The following is a 25,462-nucleotide window of genomic DNA, read 5'->3' as shown; positions in this document are numbered from 1 at the left end:
ATAACAGCAAGTGTGAATTTTAGTTGGGAAATGAGATCTTATCTTTCAAATCTGAGGCCACATGGCGTTTAGGGGACAAAAACTTTCTGATGTGAGAAATGTAACGGTTTCAAAACTATAAGTTTATTTGAATAAATCATTACCAGCTATAATGTTTCTAAAACTATAGTAGAAGTTTCAGCGCCGATTACACAAAATCATGAAGTTAATCTCTTATAAACTTTGTAGGTACTAAACCACACAAGTGTCCTGATTGTGACATGGCATTTGTGACCAGTGGGGAGTTGGTGAGGCATCGTCGCTACAAACACACTCATGAGAAGCCATTCAAGTGCTCTATGTGTGATTATGCTAGTGTGGAGGTAAGAAGTGAAATGTTCAAGTTTCAAGTATTAATTTTAAGAAGTGGTAACAAACACCAGTTTACGGTTAATTTTATTAGCAGTAGATTCGTAACAATGTGCAATGAAATTCTGACTGCATTTATTTTTTGGAAATGTCGGGTAGGAACACATAATTTTGGTTGAGCTGGGTAAACCCATATCCTTTGCTGTCTCGAACCACTGAAATTTGTCTTTAACATTGCCAGTCCTCACCTAGGTCATAATTCTTTTGTTGCTGAAACTTTCATCTAGTACCTTTAACTACCATTAGATGTTGGCTCCCAGGTGTCACTCCAATTTAAACATTTCACCTGTATAATTCCTCAGCTGTGACATTCACATGTTTTTACCTCTGCAGTAACCCCATTCCCATTTGCATGATCCCCATCTTGCTACTTCCTTTACTTTGATTACCAGTGGCCAAGGTTTCAGTTTCCAGAACCTTTCATTCTGATGCGCCTGCGCATTGCACCCATCATCAACTGTACAGTTTTGATTAACACTTTGTCTGCATGAATGATGTCTGAGTGCTATTAGAAAGTAACTCTGTTGACCTAGGAGAATATAGAATAAATTCTATACACTGGGCAGAGTAGATTACTGTTCATTATAAATCTCATAAATTCGTTCATTGGTTTTACTGGAATTTTGCAGGGAGCGGGGACAATGGGGAGAAATTTCTTAAGTATACTATAGGGTGACGTGACACCCTCACCGCTAGTGATCAAAGTAAAGCAAGTAGCAAGATGGAAATTTGATTATTGCATGGAGTTGGCAATACTGTCGGTATATGCCATGGCTGAAGAATTTAAACATACAGGTGAAATCATCCACCCTCACAGAAATTTGAGGTAATCCAGAACATCTGCCCAGGTCCAAACTTGCACCAGTTCCAATTCACCCATGATCCCTGTGCTCGCAGTCCAACATTGCCTTGCAGTTGCTATCTTAAAATTCTCTTCTATGGAAAATTGATGTTTCAAGTTGGAACCCTTCAAAAAGGGGACGGGGAAGGGATCTGGAAAAATAGAGGAGGGTGGGACAGGGGAAGGTAGGTGGGATGGTGATAGATGAGTATAGGTAGGAAGTGGGGATTGGTCAGTGGGATGGGTGGGGAGAGTTTCAAGGTATAGGGGATGCGCAGAAAACTGCTGCCTAGGATAAAGATGATATTGTTGAGGCCCATGTTGCTGATCTTTGTTACAGAAATACTTGTGACTCTTCAGTGGCAGAGTGAAAGAATAGCATGTGCCAAAGAAGGCATTTAAGGGCATTATCCAAAAGCTTGATTAAGGAAGTGTTGTTTTTTAAGCTGAGTAAAGGGTTGGAGATACGATAGCAGTGAAAACATTCTGTTTGCAGACATGCCCCTGACCTTGCTGTTGCTTTCCTTGTTGTAATTCTCCCTTCTCTGCTCTGGTTGTTCAGTTTTTTTTCTGCATAAGTACAGGGTGCAAGGGTATTTATTGTTTGTTAGGACATAATCCAACATGATACTTACTCTGTTAGAACTTTACAGCCTCCCTGAAGCATAACTGTATGCTAAGCTTGGTTGGGGTTAAGAATCTAGTTCACTGTGCTTCATTTCTTAAGTGTATTTTCGTTTTGTAGTGCTTTAACATCTATATGAGTAGGACCAAGGGTGACCATCCATCTAAGCAACTTCAAATTCATGCGTGCAACCTCATAATCCCCTAATCATGAACAAACTGCTCATTTTCGAACTCTAGCATGATTGCTTCAGTAAAGCTATTGTTTGGGTCTGTTGATGTCCTACTGTGCTGATTTCTTCCTACTTCAACTTGTTTTCTTCCCACCTACATCAGGGTTTTCTGATGCTGTGTCACTTCAGAAGTTTCTGATTTCTGTGTCCTAATATTTTTCTTTTCACCTTGCACCTCTACCCCCACAATAATGATCTGAGTGCTCTCTGCTCCTTCCCTGAGTGGAGCACTATGTGCTCCGTTCTCTTCCTTGATATCTCTTATCTCCATTTTTGGAAATAGGCTATCAACCAGTATGGACTGTAGCAGCTGTCTTGAACATCCTTCCTAGCACTTATTTCCTATAAGGATTTTATTTCATTTCCCTAGTTGATTTACATCTGCTGCTTTAACTTTTCCCAATTTTGTCAATAACTTGAATAATTAACACTGTGGGGATATAAAGAGTTACTAGACCTGAGTATTTACAACAATTTGTTCTTAATTTAGTTTCTAGTATCTGCAATATTTTGCTTTTATATTAAAAAAATTTACAGCCTACGCATCCACAGCAATAAAAAAAGTTGCATTTCCTCTACATGAATATATAATTAATAAGCATTGTTCTATCAACTTTCTGCTTGTTCTTAAAATAAGGAGGGGACTGCTTGTTTTCTTACAAGTTTTGCAAGCTGATGCAGACCAAGTTGGACATCCTGATGGCTATGCATTTTTCTGATTTTATCCCCTATTTGGATAGAAGTATAACTTGTTGATACATGAAAGAATGAGGAAGATTGCATAGGGAATTGCTTACCTAACGTTCCTTGATAGGGGTAACATTTAATGAGCAGTTTTAAAATGCGCAGAGATGCCCTGACTACTTAACAAAAAGAGAGTGCAATCAACCCCATTTATATTCGGCTCATGTTTGTCAAAAAGATTTGTCTTTACTTTGAGCAAATACTCTGAAAACCACTTTAAATGCTTAGGCATTTGTCAAAACTCTTGACAATAGCAAGCTTGTTTTGTTGTCTTTTTAACGTAGGTAAAAAGACAAAAAAATGCAATTTTAAGAAGCTAGCGCACAGGTACAGTTTGTAATCAGGAAGGCTAATGGAATGTTGGCCTTTATTTCAAGAGGGTTGAAGTATGAGTAGCGAAGTCTTACTGCAATTATGCATGGTTCAGGTGAGACCACATCTGGTGTATTGCGAGCAGTTTTGGCTGCATTATTTAAGAAAAGATACTTAATTAGAGGCAGTTCAGAGAATGTTCACGAGGATGACCACTGAAATGGAAACTTTTTCTTACGAGCAACGGTTAAATAGGTTGAGACTCTTGGGAGTTAAAAGAATAAGAGGATGTTTTCCTCATGGGAGCTTCTGGGAGCAGAGGGCATAGTGTCTGAATAAAGTGATGCCAGTCTAATGCTGAGATGAAGAGGAGTAACTTCTGACAGAAGATTGAGTGCCTTTGGAGCACCTTGCCATGTAGAACTGTGGGGGCAGAGCCTTTGTGCATAAGTAAAGCTGAGATAGTTAGATTCTTGATAAATAGGAGAATCAAGGTTGCAGGGAAAGGTCAAGAAAGTGGATATGAGGAATGTCAGATCAGACACAATCCTATTGCATGCTGGTACAAGTCTGAGGGACAAAACGGCCTACTCTTCCTATTTCTTATGGTGTAAAATAGTTTGTTAATACCATGTTACCCCTTACTGTAAATCGTAAATCGTGCTCTGCTTTTACCGGGGTTGTCACTAAAGTTAGAGATTTTAAGAAGTATTTAAAATCCTTCTCCCCTCACCCCCACATTTACCTTCCAGACAGGTTGACTGAAAGCATAAGAGATAATGGGAACTGCAGATGCTGGAGAATCCAGGATAACAAAGTGTGGAACTGGATGAACACAGCAGGCCAAGCAGCATTTTAGGAGCGCAACAGCTGACATCATAAAAGCGGGGGATGGGGATAGCATTCTGAAACAAATAGGGAGACGGGGTAGGAGGACCGAAGATGGATAGAGGAGAAGATAGGTGGACCTCCACCTATCTTCTCTATTCATCTTCGATCCGCCTCCCCCTCTCTCCCTATTTGTTTCAGAATCCTCTCTCCATCCCCCCTTTTCTGATGAAGGGTTTAGGCCCGAAACGTCAGCTTTTGTGCTGCTTGGCCTGCTATGTTCATCCAGCTCCACACTTTGTTATCTCTTATGACAGAAAGCATAGTCCAGCTTTTGTACTTAACAAGTAGTATTTATTATGAATAAGTAGATTCTAGCTACAGGTAGAACACCTGTTTCTCATCTGCTGTCTTTGGGCAACTTCTTCCAAAAGCTGTTAATTTCCACATGCGTGCTTATAACATCCAGTTCTACCTTTGTTTACCTCCCCCATTTTCTGTAAATTGCCAACCTGCATATTGAAGCAGAAATCCTTCTCTACCTTCAAAAGAAAAGTAACTGTTGGAATATTTTAAGTCATTGTCTCTGCCTGTTGCATTATTGTTCTATAGTCATCAATTCCATTGTTCGCCCTGACCACTGTCTGAGCCTGCATGATTCTGAGGCGCTATGTTTGACTGTCTGGTTAACTTGCAATCACACATTCTGAAGAAGACCGACAGTTTTGTGCTGAATTTACTGTTTTTATTGTATGGGGTCACTAATGCTGCCAATTTCCACCCACAAACTATTGACTAACTCCCGCCTACCTCATTCAAATACATTAACTCTCGTCTATGCCTTTTCCTTTAAACCTCTGGACTTGACTGGTCCAGTATATTGCTGGATAACCTCTGATATTCTACTTTCTGAACTTGAGACATCTAAAACTGCTTCCTGCATCTTAATGCTCATCCTATTCACTCATTACCCCTGTACGTGCTTAATACATTGTCTTCCTTTTAAATAACACCTGGATTTAAAAACTCTAATCCATTTTTCGATTGCCTCACCCCTTGTAAACTTTTGCAACCTTCATGGCCTTCTCAAATATCTGTCCTCCTTCAACCCTGGCATGTTGAGCACCACCAGTTCTAATTATTCCATCGTTGCTGGCCTTAACTTCAGTTGCCAAGCCCCCAGAGTCTGCAATTCCTTTCCTTTTCTCTCCTCCTTCGCCTCTCTTGCTGCCTTTTTAAAGGACCTTGTTACAGCTTACTGCCTTTGACAAAGCTTTAGTTGTCTCTCTAAAATTTCCTAATGTGTCTTGATATCAAATATTTGTTAGAAGCTCCTTTGACGTACCTTGGGATGTTTCACCTAAGTATGAGGTACCAAATATATGTGGGTTATTGTGGGAATTGAGTTAATAAAATCTGAAGTGCTGGACATAAATTAGGGATGTGTATTTTAACCAGAGATGGCTGACCATTCATTTGATTTTGCAGGTTAGTAAGTTAAAGCGCCATATTCGCTCTCACACTGGAGAACGCCCGTTCCAGTGTAGCCTGTGTAGCTACGCCAGCAGGGACACCTACAAACTGAAAAGGCACATGAGAACCCACTCTGGTATAGTAATTCACAGCTTGCTGTTACTTCCATTGAGTTCAACCTATTTTCGACATGTTTAGGGTGCATCTATATAGTGACAATTGTGCATTTTATAACAACTGTTTGGCTGGCATATATAAGTTTTGTCCTTCAGAGAGAAATTTAATGGATATTTATGAATTAAGGCATTCTTGCATTGTGATGTAATGTCATAACATTATGTGCAGTCCATTATAGATGAAATTTTTACAGCATCATTATTTAGTTGTGTTATGGCCTGTGTGGCAAACTGGCTTCAAAAGAGAAATTCACGTTTCTAGTTAATACTTGAAAGATGTCCCTTTTTAAAACCTTTACTGTAACAGTAAACAGTACTGTAATGCTCAACAAAGGATTATTTTCTTTTCATGCTCAACTTGTACTTTAAACTACTAAAAAGTAGACAGCCTATCTTGCAGGGATCCGTCTTAAATTATTCTCAGCTCCCAGTGGCTTTCTTTCTAATTTACAGCAGTTAACTTGTAATCTCAGATCTGTCTTTTCCTGTAAGAGTTTGCTGTTGGTTTCTTTCCATAGCTACAGGATAGGCAGATCTTCAGCCTCATTTAAATGCCCTATAAGTCTGCTTCAATCTCAGCATAAGCTCCCTCCAGTTTTTCTCTGGTGCTTAAGGTGCTAGCCTGGCTGCTTCCATCTCTGGCTTCCTTACCTCCCAAAAAGGCTATAGCCCAGACGAGACAAAAGCATTCAGTTTGTAATATTTTTAGGTTTTCAAGAAGACTATGGTCTCATCGGAAAAATGCCTCCCTCTGTACTGTTGTCTGTGGCAGTGGGAAACATATTAGCTTTGTTTTCAACGACAAGGGCTAATTAATTATCTTGAAATCTTTCATTGTTGAAGTTAATGCATAGTCTGCAGCACAACTGTTTAAAAGTAGATATTCCTAAAGCCTTTCTGGGACTTTGAGACACTCAGGGTTTCCTCCTGGTGTAAATATCTAGCACCACCTTTGAAGTGAAACAGTCAGAATTTTACTTTGATGTCCAGCAATCATGCTACCCAGGCATACTGTTATACTGACTATAGAACATGTCAAATGACTCCCTTTTTTCCAGTCTAAATTTGAAGATACTGCCCCACACTACTGCAATATTTGGCTGTACTGCATGATTACAGTAGTAATGATTATTAGGCTTCGGGACCACCAGCAGCAATCTGAGAAAATCAGTAATAAGCCTTTAATTTCAGTGAAATTTTTGTGGATTTGTCTTTATGTTGCCACAATCTGGGAGCCGATGTTTATAAAACTATGTAGAACTAACTCAAATATATGTAGTTCTGAAAGCCAGCAGACCATTTATTTTTGCCAAGAAAGCACAGAAAATCATTAAATTAAAGAAAAATATTCTGGAAATGCTGGAGAGACTCAGCAGATCTAGCGGTATCTGTGGATACTGTACATTTTAAAAAGAAAAACATGAGATCATCTTCTGAAAAAGAGTTATATCAGACTTAAAAAGTTAACTCTGTTTCTCTTTCTGCATGCTACTAGACTTACTCATTATCATTGTCTTGGATTTTTAAATTGCACGCAGCAATGAATGTACTCACAGTAATTCAGTAATCAGGATGTTCTAAAATATGAATTTCTGAAACAGGTGAGAAACCGTATGAATGCTACATCTGCCATGCTCGCTTCACTCAAAGTGGAACAATGAAGATGCATATTTTGCAGAAACATACAGAGAATGTCGCAAAATTCCACTGTCCACATTGTGACACAGTTATTGCTCGGAAGAGTGATTTGGGTGAGTGTATTTAAAGTTCTGCACATAAAAATGAGCTAAATGACTGCCCCAGAACTGTGAATACGTTAGCATGATTGGGCCACAATTTAAGTAATGAAAATACCCCTGTCCAAAAGAAATCTGTCACCAAAAACCATAGAATCACTGAAAAACACTAATACTCTGCGCCGTTTGTAGGGACTGAAATGATGTCTGTCTATAGTATCGTAGGTTCAAGTATGTCTCATGGCATGTCATCCCTTTTTCCAACTTGAAGTTGGATGGTACAGGCGTGCTATTTGCTTCTTTTCATTTCTCATTTCTTTTCTCCAATAAAGTGTCAAAATATATGGACTGGCAGAGAAGAAGTTTGTAAAAGTAGATTTAGTAGATTGGAACCGAATGATAACAGAAGCTTAAAAAGTGATGCTCAGAGATCGCAATAATCATACGTTGAAACTTTTGATCTCGCAAACCTGAATTATGACTTAATATGTACTTCACATGATGTTCTAACAAAACTTAAATTTGTTGCTTGACTAAGTGTAAAAATCTATTTTTAGTCATTGAGACTTTTCCTCGCCTCGGAGAGGTCTGTTTGTGGTCAATGAAGAGTACGCTTCAGTTTAATCCACTCATTGTTGCCTCAGTCAAGTTTTTTTTTTCCTCAAACGCATGAAACACTGACAACAATATCTGATTATGTACTGGCACTGGAGGGGTCCAGGGGAGGTCAACAGAGTTGGTTTATGAGCAGAGATTAAGTAGACTAGGACTAAATGGAATTTAGAAGAATGAGGGGGGGAATCTTAAAGAAACATACCAAATTATGAAGGGAATAGATAACATAGAAGCAGGGAGGTTGTGCCCAGTGAAACTAGAACTAGGGGGCATAGCCTCAAAACAAGGGGGAGCAGATTTTGGGCTGATTGAGGAGGAACTTCTTCACCCAAAGGGTTGTGAATTTGTGGAGTTCCCTGCCCAGTGAAGCAGCTGGGGCTAACTTGTTGATTGTTCCTAAGGCGAAGGTAGATTTTGAACAGTAAAGGAATTGAGGGTTATGATGAGCAGGCAGGTAAGTGGAACTGAGTCCATGAAAAAAATCAGCCATGATCTTATTGAACGGCAGAGCAGACTTGATGGGCCAGATGGCCTATTTCTCCTCCTATTTCTTATGTTCTTGTGTTACTTAGTACAACATACACTGGAGAATTGTATTTGAAGATATTCATGTCAAACTTCCACTACTTTTACTAGTATTCTTTTCATTTTTTTTAGTGTTTACTTGTGGCAGACTTGTGCCGTAAATACCTGCACAGTAGATCCTAGGGTGCACGTACCTGTGATGAAATGTCCCTTGCATTCCTTGTAAATAGAAAGCATTAATCTCCTCACTCGAGGCATTTCAGAAGTTGAAAGGGTATTTTTACATTGTTCAACTGCCTGTTGCATTTAATAGTACTGTAAAGTATGAGTTCAGTCTCTATAGCTTAGTTTTCTTCACAGGTGTTCATCTGAGAAAACAGCATTCCTATCTTGAGTCAGGCAAGAAGTGCCGTTACTGTGATGCAGTCTTCCATGAGCGATATGCCCTTATACAACACCAGAAATCTCACAAGAATGAGAAACGTTTTAAATGTGAACTTTGTGATTATGCATGCAAACAGGTATTACATTTAAACAGACGTCATTAATCTCACTGTGGATCGTAGTGTGTTTCATGAAGTTCCCTTTTTGGAGGGGACTGCAAGTCTTTTGCTGAAAGTTGGATAAATGCTGTATGAGTTAACTATTGTGCTAATCTGATACTTGCAGAAATAGCCATGTAAAATTTAAAATAATTTTGAAGTGTTTTGTAGAATTACAATTGAAGAATATAAACCAACATTTTTTCTATTGGAATGAAGCAATCATGAAAATTAAACCTTAGATATATAATGTGGTATGTTTATCATATGTTCTGCAAAGGTCTGTTAGTCAGCTGTTGTTTTTTTTTTGTTTCTTTTCAAGGTACCCATAGAAAGTATTCTCTAGAGTTGCCAGGGATAAAATACCACTGTTTTTAGGAGTCTGGCTCTTCAATGTGAGGATAATCTTGTCATAAATCCTATCCTTACCTACAGACACTTAGCCAAACAACTTAGCTTTTAGAGATCGTAGGAACTGCAGATGGTGGAGAATCTGAGATAACAAGGTGTAGAGCTGGATGAACACAGCAGGCCAAGCAGCATCGGAGGAGCAGGAAGGCTGACGTTCCGGGCCTAGACCCTTCTTCAGAAATGGGGGAGAGGATTCTGAAATAAACAGGGAGAGAGGGGGATGCAGATCAAAAATGGATGGAGGAGAAGATAGGTGGAGAGGGGACAGACAAGTTAAAGGGCTGGGGATAGAGCCAGTAGAGGTGAGTGTAGGTAGGGAGGGGATAGGTCAGTCTGGGGAGGACAGACACGTCGGCGGGGGGGGGGGGGGGGATGTGATGAGGTTAGTAGGTAGGAGATAGGGATGCGGCTTGAGGTGGGAGGTGGGGATAGGTGAGAGGAAGAACAGGTTAGGGAGGCGGGGATGAGCTGGGCTGGTTTTGAGATGCAGTAGGGGGAGAGGAGATTTTGAAGCTTGTGAAATCCACATTGATACCATTGGGCTGCAGGGTTCCCAAGTGGAATGAGTTGCTGTTCCTGCAACCTTCGGGTGGCATTGTTGTGGCACTGCAGGAGGCCCAGGATGGACATGTCGTCTAAGAAATGGGAGGGGGAGTTGAAATGAATCATGACGGGAAGGTGCAGTTGTTTATTGCGAACAGAGGTAGATGTTCTGCAGAGTGGTCCCCAAGCCTCCGCTTGGTTTCCCCGATGTAGAGGAGACCACAACGGGAACAGTGGATGCAGTATACCACATTGGCAGATGTGCAGGTGAACATCTGCTTGATGTAGAATGTCTTGGGGTCTGGAATGAGGGCGAGGGAGGAGGTATGGGGGTAGGTGTAGCACTTCCTGCGGTTGCAGGGAAAAGTGCCGGGTGTGGAGAGGGTTAGAGGGGAGTGTGGAGCGGACGAGAGTGTCATGGATAGAGTGGTCCCTCTGGAAAGCAGACAAGGGTGGGGAGGGAAAAATGTCTTTGGTGGGGCCGATTGCAAATGGCAGAAGTGTTGGAGGATGATGCGTTGGCTCCAGAGGTTGGTGGGGTGGTGTGTGAGGACGAGGGGAATGTTTTTTTTGGTGGTTATTGCGGGGACGGTGTGTGAGGGATAAGTTGCGGGAAATCTGGGAGATGCGGTCGAGGGCATTCTCGACCACTGTTGGAGGGGGCGGGGGGGGGTGGTGGGGGAGCGCGCGGGTGTTGCGGTCCTAGAAAAACGAGGACATCTGAATGTATGGGAGCGGGATGCCTCATCCTGGAAGCAGGTGCGGCCAAGGCGAAGGAATTGGGAATAGGAGATGGCATTTTTAAAGGAAGGTGGGTGTGAGGAGGTGTATTCTGGGTAGCTGTGGGAATTGGTGGGCTTGAAATGGATATCGGTTTCTAGGTGGTTGCCTGAGTTGGAGACAGAGTTCGAGGGAAGTGTTAGAGATAGTCCGGGTGAGCTTGAGGCTGGGGTGGAAGGTGTTGGTGAAGTGGATGAACTGTGTTCATCCAGCTCTACACTTTGTTATTTCGGATTCTCCAGCATCTGCAGTTCCTATTATCAAAGATAGGGGTAGGCTGTTTTATCCTTTGAACTTGCTCTGCCATTCACAATGATCTTGGCTGATCTTGGCACAATACCTGAATCATGCTCTGCCCCCAAGCCCCCAATTCCTTGGAACCTTTAGTAACAAAAGCTATATCTATCTCCTCCTTGAAGACACACAGTTTTAGCCACAGCCGTTTTCTGTTGTACTGAATTCCACATGCTCACCACTGTCTAGATGAAGAAATTTCTCCTCAACTCCGTAAATTCATTGTTGTCCCAAGGATCTGATTGTTCAGGTCTACAAAGAACTTATAGTGATGACGTTACAGATAATGAGACCAGAGAAGGTCTAAAGTTACAATCATTAAGGATTATCACACAGTATCTACACTTATAAAGTATGTAGTTATTCTTTGTCGAAATTGATTAGTTCTGTTAAAAGGAAATATTTTTCACTTGCAAGTCTTGACTATGTCATGTCAATATAATTATATTTTTTAAAAAGCCAGCTGTCTTTGTTAGGCAATGAATCTTTTAAAAAAAAAACCATAAATCAGATGGGTATCCTTTTGGATTTCAATTGGTATTGGCACTAGACTATACTCACTTAGGGAAGAAGTCACAGGACCTTTTGAAATTCAATAATAATTTCCCAGGGTAAACAAAAACTTGATAATAATTCCCTTAAGATGTGACTTGTTCTTCCCAGCTCGTAACCTGACAATGTGTAATCCAAGTCAATGATTGAGACCAAGTATGGTCTGTGCCTTAAGCTTGGCCAGCCCAATACCTAATATAGAAGCATGGTTCAGTTGTTAAGGGAAAGCAGCCATTTTAAGTTTTGATCTGTGTCAGTCGTGCTGTGAACAGTCATTTTTGTGCAAAACTGCTGAGAAGAACTCTAGAAGGAATGCACCATTCAAGCACAGAAATCATCTGCTGTTCGGCCAAGTTTCTAGGCAACATGCGAATGCTGTAACGGCAGCAGTCTTTTAAGAAATAGGAAACTACTTTCTCTTTTATTGTGTGGAGTCCACCTGTTGCCAGAATACCTCCAGCCATTAAACTAGAGAAGCCACCACAGCTGATTAATTCTTTTAAGATTTCAATCCCTTCACTTTGGAAAGATAACGTTTTAAGATTCTAGGTCTTGAAACTATCTTGGAGGCTGATCTTCTTTATCAATTTGCAGAATCTTACCTAGTTAATCTTTGTATAGGTTTCTTTTAAGCTAATGGACATGACATTTTTAATTAACTTTCAGCAGTAGTTGTGTAATGAGCTACTTCATCCTTTGTAACACTAAAGAGGTGCTGCCGGTTATTTTTAAATTGAAACTAAGTGGAAGTGGCGTGGTAAAGGGTATAATAATTGTGGAATTTTTTAGCGACTTCTATAGGTATGGCTGAGTTTTGAGCATATTAGGGTTTATGGAGGATGAAGGAAGGAGAAATACTTGAATCACTTTAGATTGTGAATTTTCTGGCAAAAATGGGAGTGGCATTAATTTATGACGGTTGTTGGAAAGTGGGAGTTTTAAACATTGCAACAAGATGTCATGATCTGTTTTTGATCAGATCAAATCATTGAGTGGGGTTCATGGTAGGAGACAAAAGTAACTGCTTCATCACCTACATTTTGAGGACTTGCTACATTCCTTAATGTATTTTTGATAATGTTTGTTTTTTCTTTCTCGCTGAAGGAACGTCACATGGTGATGCACAAACGAACTCACACCGGAGAGAAGCCTTATTCCTGTAGCCAGTGTGATAAAACCTTTCGGCAGAAACAACTATTGGACATGCACTTCAAGCGGTACCATGATCCTAATTTTATTCCTGCCACTTTTGTATGCACAAAATGTGGCAAAGCATTCACTCGTAAGGTACCTGTTTTTATATTTGCATGGAACTATTTATTAGTTGATGGTTCAAACTTGGATTTATCTTGTAACTTTCGTTTGAAAATGTCTTAAAATATTTGAGACTTCGTAACGAAAAAATGGCAATCAAAGTAAATTTAGTAGGAATCATCAAAGCTATTATTTTTAAGAGCCTTGAAGAAGAATAATGTAGAAAGACGGACAGGTTTGGGAAGGAATTTCTAGAGGCTGGGACCTAGGTAGCTGAAGTCATTATGCCAGTTCTGAGGAAGGGTCACCACATCTGAAACGTTAACTCTGTTTTCTCCTCCACAGATGCTGCCAAACCTGCTGAGCTTTTCCAGCAACTTTGCTTTTGTTCCTGATTTACAGCATCTGCAGTTCTTTTGGTTTTCATTTATACTAGTGTCGCAGAAAAGGAAGATACATAGTTGGAAAAACAAAAATTTGAGGGACGTTATAGTTCAGGGTTGTAGCGTTGGGGAAGAGGCCAGCTCGTAGAGACATTCAAAGATGAGCGTAGAAATATGAAATTGTTTTTTTTTCAAAGAGGCCATTTTTTCAATATCCTTTTATAAATATAGTTGAGAGGAGAAATCATGTCTTGGGAATGTAGAATTTAAAAAACTTTTTGTCATCATGTGAATGTTCATGAAGTCACTTCAAATTTAACTGGAGATTTTCCTTTTTGATCTGGAAAATGAAGTCTGAGAATTTAGCTTACTATACAACCACCACTAAATAAACAGGAAAGAGAAACCCATATTAATACTGTAGCATTTTAGTTGTGATGGTTGCCCTCTTTTGGTATGTAAAGTTCATTCTGAACTTAACCTTTCAGTTAATTGATGAAGGACACAACACTGAGTCTGTATATCATGACAAGAACAAATAAATCTAATTTAAAAATTCATTGAAAAGGTGTGTTGATCAGAAAGAGACTTTTTAAAAGTTGGAAGTTTTTTGAAAGAGCATTTTTTATGACCTTCCATCTCTTATGTCTCTTTTTTTTCCTCCCCCTCTCTCTGTCTTGTTCTCCCCCGACCCCAAAAAAAGACACCACTTTCTAAACTGCTGTGCAGATTTCACAAATATTGAGTTGGGAGAGAAGAAAGAGAGACAGAGAGATTACATGCTGTTATCCGCTGCTGTGTTGGAATACTTGTCACAATGCCAATCATGGCATCTGTAATTTGTTTTCTTTTAGCATAAAACCCAAAGAATAGTGAAGATGAAATTGGTTTTAAAAGTCTGCATTTGAGAAATAACTTCTGACTTTGATCATGTGAACAGTATCCTGACTTTTATCTTGGAATTCTCCAGCATCTGCAGTTCCCATTATCCCCAGTATCCTGACTTTTTTCAGGTTTATAGAAGCTGTTTACTGGTCACTCAGTTTTGTGAAGGCACCATAAATCTATTTGGTTATTGTGTGGTTATAAATCTTTTGTGGGGGAGGCAGTGGCCTAGTGGTATTATCACTGGACTGATGATCTAGAGACCCGGATAACATTCTGGGGATCTGGGTTCGAATCTCTCGTGGCAGATGGTGTAATTTGAATTCTATAAAATATCTGGAATTAAGAATCTAATGTTGACTGTGAACCAAATGTCAAGAAAAACCCACTTGGTTCCCTAATGTCCTTTGGGGAAGGACTCTGCCATCCTTACCTGGTCTGGCCTACATGTGACTCCAGAACTGCAGAAATGTGATTGACTCTGACTCTGAACTGCCCTATGGACAATAAGTGCTGCCTAGCCAAAGACTTCCTCATCCTGTTAATGAATAAAGGGATTAATTTTATTTTGCCAAGTGGAACCTGGAACCAATCAGCTGAAAATTTAGCTTTATCTCTGTGTCCAAGAATACTGCCTGGCTACATGGTTCCAAAATATTATGATTTAATTTTGGATTTCTGATATTCAGTGTTCTCTTGATGTTTTGAGTATCTTGCCATATAAGCATTTTCTACACAATCGTTTTGCCTTTACCACATATTCTGCAGAATACAATGACAAAACATGCTGAGAATTGCAGTGGGCCAGGAGGTGAAGAAGGAGATGCTGTTGAGCGGAAGAAGAGTAAGGGACGTGGGAGGAAACGAAAAATGCAGTCCAAGAAAGGAGACTCTACTGATAGCGGTAATATATCTTTTAGTTTTTTAATTGCCCTGTATGTATACCAGCTCCTTGGCTGGACGCCTTCTGCTATAAAAATCTATGGGAAGCTAGTTGATTGTGGTCAGGTTGAGTCAATTAGAAGCCAAACAGATGACTTTTTTTGATGACTCAACAGAAGATTGATTGAAGGGAATGTCACGGATGCTGACCATTGTAGATTCTAAGTGCTTGACCAAAGTAACACAAAAAAGCTCATTCCCAAAATTGAGGTTCATGGAATAGGATGGTGATTGTCAGCTGGGAATAAAAATAATGGCTCAAGGAAATGTATTCTCGATTGTTTTTAGATTGGCTTCACTGCTAGACCCATGTTTTTGATCCTTAACTTGTATGTTGGAAGAGAGTAAAATATCAACTTGCAGATAACCCAATAAGGATGATGCCAACAATAATAACAGGATTTTGATAAGTTAGCAGAATGGCAGATGGAACTTTATTTTGGATTAAGTGTGTTTTGGCACATAGGGTGGCGAAAAATGAAGGAATAGGGACAGTAAGCACTTGAAGGAAGATGTAATAGCTTTACGGCAATTCCACTGATGAACTGAGATGATTAATGAAGATCGAGATCTTGAGTATGATGAGAGTCTGGGTTAGTTTAGGTTATTTACCAGATTCGAGCAGATAAATTAACAATGTGCTGTTAGCACAGTTTAATTCCCAATTATCATTGTTTATTCTTTTATTGACTTACCTGTATCCTGGTTTGTGAATTGTCAGAAGTTATGTTCTACATAGCATTTCCTTCATCATTCTATCCTGTTGCCCGCCTGCAGGTGTTCAGTTATCTGAAGCAGCAGCAGTTGTTGGAAGTGGCTAGATGACAATAGTCATCAGGAAGTTACAAGCTACCCAATTATCAGTATATTGCCTACTGCCATTATAGAAAAAAATCGAACAATATCTCTAGCAAATTAGTGAAAGGCGAGTAAAAAAAAATTGAATGGAATTGGTAATGTATCCAGAAAGAATGTTTTGACTAAAAAAAAATTTAAGGCTGCTAAAGATTGTAGGTGTAGAATTGATTGAGACGTTTAGAAGTGGATGTACACTTGAAATAAGAATATTAACCAATTAAATAACAGTTTCTGAAATTGAATTAATGGAACCAATACAAATAACAATGAAGTTATCTTGAAAGCTTGACTAAACTATCCTATTTTATTCTTTTTGGCGGAATCTTACCATAATATTGTTTTCTTTCTGTTTCATCAACTTCACTGTTAATCCATATTTGTTCTATTAATAGAGGTTTAGGATGGGATTGGTATTCCCTAACAATTTAATGTTAATGTTAACCACTGCTTGTTTAATGTTGGTTTACTGACTGTTCAAAGTGAAAAATTGAAGTGTAACTGGGTACTATTTCTGCTCTCCTCCTCCTCCTCCCCCCCCGCCGCGCATAGTGAGTGATCATGTCATTCTGCATATAACAGGGGAAAGCATTGTGAGAGAGAGGAGTTGAAGGAGGTGATTAATAAAGAACAAAATAAACTGATATGATGACTGATCCTGGCTTTGTTAACAATAATGAGTTGGATTCTTAGTTCTGGGTAGGTAATTTCCTTATTCTGATACTGAATGGCTTTTTCATTTACTTTTGTAGATGATGAGGATAATGCAGAACCTGAACTAGATGGTGATGAAGATGATGAGCCAGTTGTGAGCAAACCTGAGGAAGACGAAGAAGAGGAGCAGCCTATTGCAGAAGTCATCCCCGTACCTACACCAGCCAAAAAGCGAAGGGGTAGACCACCTGGCAAAGCCAATCAATCCAATAAAAATACTGGTAGTGTAACATTTTGTGCATTTAAAGTTGTCAGCTGTCATAAGTCCAGTCCTTTTTTTAGTTGCACCTTTGGCCCATCTCATGACTGCAACAGCAGGATCACCTTACCTTCACTAAGTGCTCAGTGATCTCTGTAAATATCAGATAATATCAAGATTCTTAGCAATGGCGAAATGTTATTCTGTGTTTGTATTTTCTTCTCCAAAGTGTCCCCAAAGGCCAGTATAGTGTGATATTGCTGACCCAGATATGATGGATCAAGAACAAAAAAGTTGTTGGAAAAGCTCAGCAGTCTGGCAGATTCTGTGAAGAGAAAGTCAGAGGTAACGTTTTGGGTCCGGTGACCCTTCCTCAGAACTGGACCCGAGACATTAACTCTGATTTTCTCTTCACGGATGCTGCCAGACCTGCTGAGCTTTTCCAGCAACTTCTGTTTTTGTTCCTGATTTACAGCATCTGCAGTTCTTTTGGTTTTTATTTAATGGCTGATCAAGATGGGTCTGATTTGTTTGGTTCGTTTAAACCAGTGCAGTTATCCGTTGATCTGGGCTGGAAATTGAACTCTACTTGGCTTTGATTGGTAAAGCTTTGTGTTTTGACTAGTTTGTTATTGGATAATTCTGTTGTGCAGTGTTAATTTAGGATCTCAGCTGCTGACCAGTTTCGGGTGAAATAAGCATTCTGATCCATGACTCTGGAATCATAAACTTACGAAGAACAGTACAAGTGCAAAAATATAAATTAAAAATCAGTGTACTAGTGAATAATTAACACCTAAAAAGTCTGTAATCAGTAGAATAATGGAATCCATTCTTATGATTGAAATATTGTATAACAATATCCTTAAAAGAAACAGTCGACTTAGATTTAGACACAGAAGGTTCTGTACGCACGTACATTAAATATAGTAATAATTCTGAGGAATAAATGTAGTTGAGCGTGTTTTTAATCTATTCATTGGATATGGACTTTGCTGGTCTGATGAGCATTAGTTGTCCATCCCTCGTTGCCATGGAGTTGGAGTTCTGCAGCACAGAAGAATGCTCTTTGGCCTATTGTGTCCACGCTGGTTAGCAAGCACCTATCTACTCTCAGAGATAATGGGAACTGCAGATGCTGGAGATTCCAAGATAATAAAATGTGAGGCTGGACGAACACAGCAGGCCAAGCAGCATCTTGTGCTCCTGAGATGCTGCTTGGCCTGCTGTGTTCATCCAGCCTCACATTTTATTACCTATCTACTCTCGTCTGATTTTCAAGAACTTTGCCTGTGGCCTTTGAAAGGTTGAAGTGCCATAGTACACATCTAAATTCTACATAAATGCCTTAAGGGTTCCTATCTCTACCACCCTCTTGGGGCACTGAGTTCCAGAGATCATCCGGGTCAGAAAATTATTAAATCTCCCACCCCTTAGCTTGATTCTCTGGCCCTAATTATTAACTCTTCCACTAAGTAGAATTTTTTTTTCACATGTTTACATTCTTTATGGCCTTCATAGCTTTGCTGACCTCAATCAGGTCTGCTTTCTGCCTTACCTCTTCCAAGGAAGACAACCCCTGTCTATCTAGTCTCTCTTCATGCTGAAACGCTTCAGCCCAGGCAATATCCTGACTATCCTGCACCCCATTTAGCACAGTCACATCTTCCCTTCATGTGACAATAAGAACTGCACAATAATCCAGCTGTGGCCTAACTAACACTGTATATAACTCCATCATAACCTCCCTACTGTTATATTCAGTGCCTCTGCAAATAAACACACATATCCCATATGTGTTCTGAACCACTTTGTTTATCTGTCCTATTGCCTTCAAGGATCTGTGGACATGTATGCAAAGATCTCTGATCCTGTGGCCCTACCATTCAGCCTGTACCCCCTTGTTTTGTTAGTCCTCCCACAATGCATCACCTCTCACTTTTTAAGATTAAATTCTATTTGCCATTGTTCTGCCTGTCTGACCAGTCTGACTATTTTGTCCTGTAGTCCAAGGCTTTCTCCTTCCTATTTACCATACCACCAATTTTCACGTTTTCTGCAAATTTACCGAACCTACTGAATGATGTGATACATCACTAGGCATTGGCTTCCAGCCTCAAATGACCTTTGACTTTCACCCTCTGCCTCTCAGCACTCAGCTAACTGTGGATTCAAATTGCCCTGTATCCCATCGGCTGTCACTTTCTTGACCAGCCTTCCATGCAATACTTTGTCAGAAGTCTTATAGAAGCCCATATAGACTATATTATAGTACTACCCTTCATCTACACACCTGAGTAATCTCCTTGAAATCTCAATCAAACCTGTCCAACATGAGTCCCCCTAACAAATCAAACTTACTATCCTTGATTAGTTCTTGCCTGTCTAAGTGGAGATTAATTCTGTCCCTCAATTTTTTCCAGTTTCCCTTCCCACTGAGATTCGTTGGTCTTTAGCTGCCAAGTTTATCCAAACCCTTCTTGAATAATAGTACCACATTAGCTCACCTCCCAATCTTCTGGCATCTCTACTGTGTCCAGAGAGGAATTGAAAATTAATGTCAGGGCTCCTGCATTCTCCTTGCCTGCCACAAGAGCCTGGGATTCATCTAATCTGGCTTGGAGGTGTTCTGTTTTAAGCCCACTAAATCTGATCTGTGCTCTGAACAGTAATTTTATCAAGTACATCACAGTTCTCTTCCCTTGATTTCTATACCTACATAACTTCCTCTGGGAACTATGGATGTAATGTACATCTCCAAATCCATACACAGTTTGTCTGTTTGGCCCTTAACGGGCCCTAATCTTATCCTGGTTAAAGGATCCTTGAACCAAATATACTAAAAATGCATTTGGATTTCGTTTATTTTATCCAGGAGTATTCATGCCCCCTCTTCACTTTGCTAATTTTTAAAATTAGCCCCCTGCTCTAGCTACACAACTCTAGGGATTCTGGCATTTCGAGCCCTAATATTTAATAGGAGCTTGTTTTATTACTTATCCAATCCTGTATGTTGCTTGGCATCTGCGAATATTCATCTTGAAGGGCCTTGTATGCTCACTGCTTCCTCTTTTGAAAGATTCCCAGTGGTCTGTACTTATTTCTACAGACAGCTGCTTCTTGCATGGATAGAGCAGGGATAGGAATGGTTGTTGCAGGTTCCGGGATTTAGATGTTTCAGTAAGAACAGAGAAGACGGTAAAAGAGGGGGAGGTGTGGCATTGTTGGTCAAGGACAGTATTACAGTTGCAGAAAGGATGTTTGGGGACTCATCAACTGACGTAGTATGGGCGGAGGTTAGAAACAGGAAAGGAGAGGTCACCCTGTTGGGAGTTTTCTATAGGCCTCCAAATAGTTCCAGATATGTAGAGGAAAGGATAGCAAAGATGATTCTCAATAGGAGTGAGAGAGACAGGGTGGTTGTCATGGGGGACTTCAACTTTCCAAATATTGACTGGGAGCACTATAGTTCGAGTACTATAGATGGGTCAGTTTTTGTCCAGTGTGTGCAGGAGGGCTTCCTGACACAGTATGTAGACAGGCCAACAAGGGGTGAAGCCACGTTAGATTTGGTACTGGGTAATGAGCCCGGACAGGTGTTAAATTTGGAAGTAGGTGAGCACTTTGGTGATAGCGATCACAATTCAGTTATGTTTACTTTAGTGATGGAAAGGGATAGGTGTATACCACTAGGCAAGAGTTATAGCTGGGGGAAAGGCAATAACGATGAGATTAGGCAAGATTTAGTGAGCATAGGTTAGGGAAGGAAACTGCAGGGTATGGGCACATTAGAAATGTGGAGCTTATTCAAGGAAAAGCTCCTGTGTGTCCTAGATAAGTATGTACCTGTCAGGCAGGGAGGAAGCTGTAGAGCGTGGGACCCGTGGTTTACGAAGGAAGTGGAATCTCTGGCCGAGAGGAAGAAGAAGGCTTATGTTAGGATGAGATGTCAAGACTCAGTTAGGGTGCTTGAGGGTTACGAGGTAGCCAGGAAATACCTAAAGAGAGAGCTCAGCAGAGCCAGGAAGAGACATGAGTAGTTGTTGGCAGATAGGATCAGGGTAAATCCAGGCTTTCTATAGGTATTTAAGGAATAAAAGAATGACGAGAGCAAGATTAGGCCCAATCAAGGATAGTAGTGGGAAGTTGTGTGTGGAGGCAGAGGAGATAGGGGAAGCACTAAATGAATATTTTTTGACAGTATTCACTCTAGAAAACGACAATGTTGTCGAGGAGAATACTGAGTTACAGGCCACTAGACTAGGTGGGATTGAGGCTCACAAGGAAGAGGTATTAGAAATCCTACAGTGTGAAAATAGATAAGTCCCCTGGGCCGGATGGGATTTATCCTTGGATCCTCTGGGAAGCCAGGGAGGAGATTGCCGAGCCTTTGGCATTGATCTTTACTCGTCATTGTCTACGGGAATAGTGCCAGAAGACTGGAGGATAGCACATGTGGTTCCCCTGTTCGAGAAGGGGAGTAGAGACAACCCTGGTAATTATAGACCAGTGAGCCTTACTTCAGTTGTTGGTTAAGTGTTGGAAAAGGTTATAAGAGATAGGATTTATAATCATCTAGAAAAGAATAAATTGATTAGGGATAGTCAGCACGGTTTTGTGAAGGGAAGGTCGTGCCTCACAAACCTTATTGAGTTCTTTGGGAAGGTGACCAAACAGGTAGATGAGAGTAAACCGGTTGATGTGGTGTATATGGATTTCAGCAAGGCGTTCGATAAGGTTCCCCACAGTAGGCTATTGTACAAAATGCAGAGGAATGGGATTGTGGGAGATATAGCAGTTTGGATCAGAACTTGGCTTGCTGAAAGAAGACAGAGGGTGGTGGTTGATGGGAAATGTTCATCCTGGAGACCAGTTACTAGTGGTGTACTGCAAGGGTTGGTGTTGGGTCTGCTATTGTTTGTCATTTTTATAAATGACCTGGATGAGGGTGTAGAAGGATGGGTTAGTAAATTTGCAGACGAAACTAAGGTCAGTGGAGTTGTGGATAGTGACGAAGGATGTTGTAGGTTACAGAGAGACATAGATAAGCTGCAGAGCTGGGCTGAGAGGTGGCAAATGGAGTTTAATGCGGACAAGTGTAAGGTGATGCACTTTGGTAGGAGTAACCAGAAGGCAAAGTACTGGGCTAATGGTAAGATTCTTAGTAGTGTAGATGAGCAGAGAGATCTCTGTGTCCATATACACAGATCCTTGAAAGTTGCCACCCAGGTTGACAGGGCTGTTAAGAAGGCATACAGTGTTTTAGCTTTTATTAATAGAGGGATCGAGTTCCGGAACCATGAGGTTATGCTGCAGCTCTACAAAACTCTGGTGCGGCTGCACTTGGGAGTATCAGGTACAGTTCTGATCACCACATTATAAGAAGGATGTGGAAGCTTTGGAAGGGTGTAGAGGAGATTTACTAGGATGTTGCCTGGTATGGAGGGAAGGTCTTACGAGGGAAGGCTGAGGGACTTGAGGCAGTTTTTGTTAGAGAGAAGAAGGTTGAGAGGTGACTTAATTGAGACATATAAAATAATCAGAGGGTTGGATAGGGTGTATAAAGAGAGCATTTTTCCTACGATGGTGACAGCAGCACAAGGGGGCATAGCTTTAAATTGAGGGGTTGAAGATATAGGACAGATGTCAGAGGTAGTTTCTTTACTCAGAGTAGTAAGAGAATGGAATGCTTTGCCTGCAACGGTAGTAGATTCAACAACTTTAAGTACATTTAAGTCGTCATTGGATAAGCATGTGGACGTACATGGAATAGTGTAGGTTAGATGGGCTTCGGATTGGTATGACAGGTCGGCACAACATCGAGGGCCGAAGGGCCTGTACTGTAATGTGCTATGTTGTATGTTCTTGACCACTTTGGCTAGATGCTGTCACGTTATATTACAATCAGCCTTCCCCATTCAGAACCTTCATTTTGATACATGTTTTGACTTATTGCGTGACTGCCTTAAATCTGAGTCTTATGACCCACGTCCCCAAAATGCTCTCCCACTGTTACTGCTACCACTTGCCTGGCTTCATTGCTTAAATTAGCTCCAGCATTGTCCCCAATCTTGTAGGACTTGTTACATGCTAGTTTAAAAAGCAGTACTAGATGCTTTTTAAGAATTTTGATGCCTTTCAACCTTTCACACTTTTCCCATGCGTTGGGCAGCACGGTGGCTCAGTGGATATCACTGCTGCCTCTCAATGCCAGGGATTTAGGCTCGATTTCAGCCTCTGTCTGTGGAATTTGCATGTTCTCCCTGTATCTGCATGGATTTCCTTCAGTTGCCCCAGTTCCTCCCACAGTCCATTGATGTGCAGGCTAGGTGGATTAGCCATTGGAAGTGCAGTGTTACGGGGACAGGATATCGGTTGGATGCTGTTCAGAGGGCTTCCTTGGATTTGACAGGCTGAATGGCTTGCTTCCACACTTTTAGACATTCTATGTGTGCAGTTGGAAGTCACAATCCCCTATCTTTATTGCCCTAATATTTTGTAATTATGAAGTTAGCCTATATTTCTGCACTTTGTAATCTTCCTGAATGTTTGGGGATCCTCAAATTGATTATAATTTGATCTTTAGAAAAGTCTACCAAGGCCTAACTTGAGAGACTTGCGATAAACTAAATGTACTAAGTATGCAATATTGAATCTGAGACGTGTTACTTGAATTGGTTTAAATCAAATAGGAATTAGGGTACTTGCAAGGTATCAACAAGTATATTTTTGGAAAGCCTAAAGTATTTGATGTAATGTTTATTTCCTATTTGCTAATCCTCGGTTGAAATGGAGCATAGTTGATCAGTATAGAATTCCCTGCTCTGTTAAAAGTGCATTTCTAATTTTTTAGTTTGATATTGACGTTGTTATATTTTCATCTTAGGAGCAGTTCAACAGTTGCAAGAATCAGGGACTACAACTATTGAGAACATAATTGTTGAAATAAAGAAAGAGCCTGAGGCTGAAGATGTGCAGGTTCAATCAGGAATTGAGGCTCAAAATGGAGATATCACACCTGAGATGATCCTTAGTATGATGGACCGGTGATGGAAGAAGGCATGCTAATAATGTGGTCCTGCGAATAAGATTACATGTATTTTTGCTTTGACACGTGCTTATATGAGATGATTTAGACCATTTAACCTTCTGAGTACTAGAGAGAATTTCTCATCCAGGAAGCTAAAATGAGTTTAGACTAGATTCCCTTTTATAGCATAGAATGCTATTTATGAATCAGAAATTATTTTATTTGTTACAAAAATTATACCCAATACAATTTTTCTGAATGATTTTTCAGAAACAAAATGAAATACCATGAGATGCTTTGTACACGTTATGTACACAGAGCAGTAAAATAGTTCCTGCCCTTAAAAAAAACTGTGTACAGTATCTGTGCCATAGCTCTTTTTGCTTAAGAGGAATGTTTCCCAATGGCACAAAACATTGTGATATATATAAATGTTGCAAAGAACATAGGCTATTTTTACCATAACACCTTGCTATACTCAAGCTGAGCAGGTGGAAATTTGACTTGTAGTAAACTTTAAATACAAAAGAATTGTGAATTTTTGGACGTATAGTCATGTTTTTGTGCAACCCAGTTGTAAATGATAATACACAACTTCTGGTTTCTTCCGCTACATTAGGGCGTCTCAATGCAAATCACTGATTGAAAATCATCGTGTTACTGTTAAATTAAGTTCAAGCCACGTGAATTATTTTACAACTGACCATCCATAGTAACACTGTTTGTTGTGTGTTTTCCTTTATTTTGTACAGGGCATCTCAAAAATGGTCATGCTTGTTGTAGATAAGTTTTTTTACATTTTAATCTTTTCTAGTGATTATGTATCAAAGTGCAGGAGAGTAACATTTTAACCACTGCTTGAGACGTTTACAAATTACATTTGTCACAAAGAGTCAAACTCTTCAGTGTTTGTGAATATGTGCAGAATCATGTAAAAATTAATTTGCAAATTGAGCTGTTCAGAGCAGAAGATGTCAAATTGTAATGAGCACATTCACAGCATACTACAAATCCCTTTAAAGTTGCAGATTTTAATGTTGTAAATTTTAATTACTTATATTTCCACTCTAGGTTGGCTATCTTCCACCTAACTATATATTTTTTTGCTTCTCTGAACCTCATTATGTATCTGATGTATTTGTAAGAGGGCATAATGGAACTAATCCTTTAAAACTAGGACGAGGCAGAGTTTTGAAGAGTGAGTATATCCATGTGCTTTGTGTTGCAAAATAATGTGAAGTTTAAGAGGTTTGCGCTGTTGCAGAAATGAAAGTTGTGCCACAAGAGTATGTCAGAAGCTTTATTTGCTGACTCAACATGAAATTCTTTTTCTGTTCTAGGTGAATTGCAATTAAATCTGCTTTCTGCCCCTTTTTTAGCTCTGACTCTGGGTTGATTTTGTTTTTTTTATATTTAGCTGTACTGTTTGTGAAGGAAAGGGAGTCAAGCTGATGAGGAAACAATGTAAAAATACTCTTTAAATGGGGTTACGAAAGCTAGGGTAAAGCATTTAATTAATGTAGTGCTGTACAGCTGGTAAATAAACAATTTACCTGCCTTTCA

At 40.0% G+C, this 25,462-nt stretch overlaps 1 protein-coding gene across 1 annotated transcript in view; it reads left to right on the top strand.

Moving 5' to 3' along the window:
* Positions 1-25,462, top strand: part of ctcf (CCCTC-binding factor (zinc finger protein)) — a 40,984-nt gene extending 15,522 nt beyond the window's left edge. Inside the window, exons 4-11 of the mRNA XM_048546695.2 lie at positions 229-362; positions 5,479-5,599; positions 7,241-7,390; positions 8,876-9,036; positions 12,742-12,924; positions 14,928-15,063; positions 16,709-16,891; positions 23,756-25,462. Of these exons, the coding sequence (XP_048402652.1) occupies positions 229-362; positions 5,479-5,599; positions 7,241-7,390; positions 8,876-9,036; positions 12,742-12,924; positions 14,928-15,063; positions 16,709-16,891; positions 23,756-23,919 (1,232 nt within the window). The 3' untranslated portion in view covers positions 23,920-25,462. The remainder of the gene's footprint in view (positions 1-228; positions 363-5,478; positions 5,600-7,240; positions 7,391-8,875; positions 9,037-12,741; positions 12,925-14,927; positions 15,064-16,708; positions 16,892-23,755) is intronic.

This window comes from Stegostoma tigrinum, chromosome 16 (assembly GCF_030684315.1).
Source record: "Stegostoma tigrinum isolate sSteTig4 chromosome 16, sSteTig4.hap1, whole genome shotgun sequence".
Classification (NCBI taxonomy): domain Eukaryota; kingdom Metazoa; phylum Chordata; class Chondrichthyes; order Orectolobiformes; family Stegostomatidae; genus Stegostoma; species Stegostoma tigrinum.
The sequence above is the reverse complement of the archived record's forward strand: the minus strand, read 5'-3'. Positions and strand labels throughout refer to the sequence as shown.